This window comes from Pyrus communis, chromosome 16, assembly GCF_963583255.1.
Source record: "Pyrus communis chromosome 16, drPyrComm1.1, whole genome shotgun sequence".
Taxonomy (NCBI): Eukaryota; Viridiplantae; Streptophyta; class Magnoliopsida; order Rosales; family Rosaceae; genus Pyrus; species Pyrus communis.
The window spans coordinates 13440657-13444682 of record NC_084818.1 but is presented as its reverse complement, the minus strand read 5'-3'; the positions used below and the strand labels follow the sequence as shown (position 1 = coordinate 13444682).

The 4026-nt window shown below is 40.6% G+C and overlaps 1 protein-coding gene across 1 annotated transcript; it reads left to right on the top strand.

Moving 5' to 3' along the window:
• Positions 1 to 1458: 1458 nt before the first annotated feature.
• Positions 1459 to 3826, top strand: LOC137720381 (COMPASS-like H3K4 histone methylase component WDR5A). Its single transcript, XM_068459447.1, has 2 exons — positions 1459 to 2260; positions 3192 to 3826. The coding sequence occupies exons 1-2, from the start codon at positions 1592 to 1594 to the stop codon at positions 3480 to 3482; spliced, it is 960 nt and encodes a 319-aa protein (XP_068315548.1). The 5' UTR covers positions 1459 to 1591; the 3' UTR covers positions 3483 to 3826.
• The last annotated feature ends 200 nt before the right edge of the window (positions 3827 to 4026 follow it).

Here is a 4026-nt window from a genome sequence, read left to right as displayed (position 1 = left end):
TCCGGCCAAACCATGGCGAGTTAGCATTTGAAAAGATACCATTCGCTTCGTCTCGTCGAGAAGTATGATTTTTGTTTTTGAATCACTCGATTTTGTTGAGTATTGAAGAAGTTATGAACGTTTAAAGTTTACCCAGTTTCCGGCGAGTTTTCCAGTTTTCTCGCGGACCAGTGACCTTTCAGGATATTTTCCGGCTATCTCCAGCAACCATTGGGCTTCCAAATGGGCATAATCTTGTTCTACACTTTCCTATCTTCATTTGGATATATTATGGGTCAAATTTGGTTAAGAAACAATTGAGTTACGAAGCTTTGAAAATTGTCCAAACTTCCGATCAAGAGCTTTGGGATACTTAATGGAGTTTTTAACGGAATGATCAAAATAATGGATGGTAGATAATCTCAGAGACCATTTCTATTGATTTTCAATTTCAGGGACCAAAATGATGTGTTATGCAAATCTCATGGACCATTTTGGATAAAAACCCTTAAAAGAAATGTCAAATTTTAAACATCAAAATGATATTTGATGGCTTATGTGGTAATTTGACATTTTGTACAATTTTTTTATTTATTTATTTTTTCTTAAAAAGGGGACGATTGGTGTCAAGCCACGATTATCCACCTCTTCAAGGCCTAAAGAAGCTATGGAAAATTTCACCATGACCTGCCCACAATCAAGTAGACTTACTAGTTCGGAGCATCGAATCCAGAACCTCTAGATATATTAAATACTAAGATAATGCTATAGAGACTAAAATCATAAATAAATACTTAAAGTACTACTAACAATTACTCTTGGAAATCGGATCCCCTCCAGATTCATATGCTGAGTAGGCGATCCAGACAGTTGAAATTTGATCCAACGACTACAATTATTATAACTTTTAGAGGGTCCCTTGTTTGTAGCGTTGGATCAAATTTCAATCGCTCGGATCGCTTGCTCAGCAGGCTCAGTTTTATTGGATCATAAAGGGATCCGGTTCCTTACTCTTGGATTTGTTATTCACTATAGGAAAAGGACCTGTAACCCACTCTGACAGATTTGATGACTTGGAGCAGATTCCAAAATGTAAAAGTATTTAAAAAGCTAAACTTCCAAGAGAGGTTGTCTCGTAGAAACGGAAAACTTCCGAGAGGGGTTGATCAAAAGGACAAAACACAATAAATTAAAGAGAATAAAAACGCGCAGCACGCCAGCAGACTTGTTTAGGTGCGATCAAAAGTTGAATTCACAACATTTATTATATATTGCATCACATTTATTAAAAAATCATTAAATAAATTAACAGCTGCTGTTAAATTTAACAGCAAAAGCTTTGTCTTTAATCGACTCAGCGGTGTTGGCACCACATAAAAATTGAAGGCTAAATTTTAGAAAGTTTTTATTTTTATTTTTTGTTGTTATATGTCTCTGCAACAGTTTTTACGGGTTTATTTGGAGATGCTCTTATCCGTCCGGACTCATTTTCCAATGATCCAAACGGGCACTTGAGCTGTTCTCACTCGCAGTCACAGTCCCTCCGAAAATCCTAAAACCCCGGAAATCCAAACCCCCCAAAATCAGCAACCTAAACCAAATCAAATCGCCAATGTCGAAGGAACCATCCAAGACCTTCAAACCCTACACCCTCTGCGAAACCCTAACGGGCCACAAGAGCGCCATCTCCGGCGTCAAATTCTCCTCCGACGGCCGCCTCCTCGGTTCCGCTTCCGCCGACAAGACCATCCGCACCTACTCCCTTTCCTTGCCCGATGACTCCTCCACTCCCACCATCTCCGCCGCCCAGACCTTCGAAGGCCACTCCCAGGGCGTCTCCGATCTCGCCTTCTCCGCCGACTCTCGCTTCATGGTCTCCGCCTCCGACGACAAGACCCTCCGCCTCTGGGACGTCGCCACCGGCCAAACCATCAAGACCCTCCATGGCCACACCAACTACGTCTTCTGCGCCAACTTCAACCCTCAGTCCAATATGATCGTCTCCGGTTCCTTCGACGAAACGGTGCGTATTTGGGATGTCAAGACCGGGACATGCTTGAAGGTTTTGCCGGCTCACTCCGACCCTGTCACCGCCGTTGATTTCAATCGGGATGGCTCGGTTATCGTTTCGAGCAGCTACGATGGGTTGTGCAGGACCTGGGATGCCTCCACTGGCCACTGCACCAAGACATTGATTGATGATGAGAATCCTCCGGTTTCGTTTGTTAAGTTTGCGCCTAATGGAAAGTTCATTCTTGTTGGCACTTTGGATGACACTCTGGTAAAATCCCAATCCCCATATCTTCTTGTTTTTCGTAATTTATGATTATCATGTTTCATGTGAATTGCTTTGTATGCTCATTGAGAGCTTCAAAATTCATGGTGGTGGAGGCTAAGTACTGATTAGAACTCTGTTAATTGGGTAGTGGAAAGTAGACGTTAGGAGGGGACTCATGACAAAATATGAATTCCGTTGTTCTTACTCAAGTTTCCAACCTTTTCGTATGATGTTATTTATTTATAGGCGAAATGCCTGATAATTGGTTCTGAAACAGCTGAACTAGTTCTTTCGGCCAGGTTTATCTGTTGATGCCACATTCGACACATTGCTTTCAGCATCCGACAGATTGGACTTTACTGCTTTTTGCGTGCTTTTTTGAACAATGCAGCTTGAACTTGATTGTAGTTTCAATAAATTTTCCTTGGAAAACTGATTTAGGGTGGGTATTTCCTGTGGTAAATTGGTAATGCTCCCTTTTTTTTTTTTGACATGCTTCACCACATTTCTAATACTTTTTGGTTTTCTGTCCATTTCCTTTTGCAATTTTTGGTGTGTTCCCTGTGCATGATTTGAACACAAACAAGTGGGTTTATCCTTTGGTTATGATTTTATATGCATGAAAGTACAATAGGGAGAGCAATTGACTATGTTAAAACAATTTGATAAACTGGAGCGGTTATTATTACATGCACATTCACTAACCTTTTTACTTTTTAGAGAGGGAGCGAGGAATGGGGAGGCAAATATTCCCGTCTCATGTCATCTCTTTCTTCTCTACCCTTCCGGGCCTTCCCTCTCTCCCATATCTTCATTTTCTTTTATGAAACAAAAAAAATAAAGAAGAAGAACATGAGCAACTGAGCACTAAATTCATTTTCTGGAAGTAATTATTGCATACAGCTGATCTGGAATTTCTATCTTGCGTCTGCAGAGGCTCTGGAACTTTTCAACTGGGAAATGTCTAAAGACTTACACCGGTCACAAAAGCTCGAGATTCTGCATTTCTTCCGCATTTTCTGTGACAAATGGGATATACATTGTAAGTGGTTCTGAAGATAATTGTTTGTACTTGTGGGAGTTGCAAAGCAGGAAGGTAGTTCAGAAATTGGAAGGTCACACTGACACTGTTATATCAGTATCATGTCACCCAACTAAGAACATAATTGCTTCTGGTGCACTTGGGAATGACAAGACGGTGAAGATCTGGACTCAGGAGAACTGATTCATTTCTGTTGTTGTAAATGATTGCATCTGTGGCACAGAGATTTTGACTTGAGGAGGGAGACTGATTTGTTGTATTACGAAGTTTGTCCGATTCCCCATGTTGCTCGACTCTTACATTCTTAGCCTTTTTTAGTAGTTATCTCATTGTATTTTAGAACTTTGCTTCTAGGTATCAGTTTAAGGTCAATTCTCTTAATTATAATTTAGGCATGTCTTGTAGTTGGTTGTTGTCTGGAGGACAAAAAGGTTTGTAACTGAAAACGACTCTCCTTAAATGCAGTCAGTGATGTTTAAAATTGTTCATGTATGGTTTTTAGGGCTGGGAGAAATTGTGAAGCAGAGTATATACTCTTAAGTCATTGTGGTAAACAGAGATCAAAGTTTGGTCCAGACTCCTTTTGTGAGATGTCCAGGGTGTGCAGAATCTGGAAACTGTTGACGGAAGAGTGGTCTGCTTGGTACATGTTGGTTTCTCAATGCAGGTTTGTGAGCTTTTCTCCGAACTCTGAAAATGTCTCCGTCATCTTTAATGGTCTGATTTA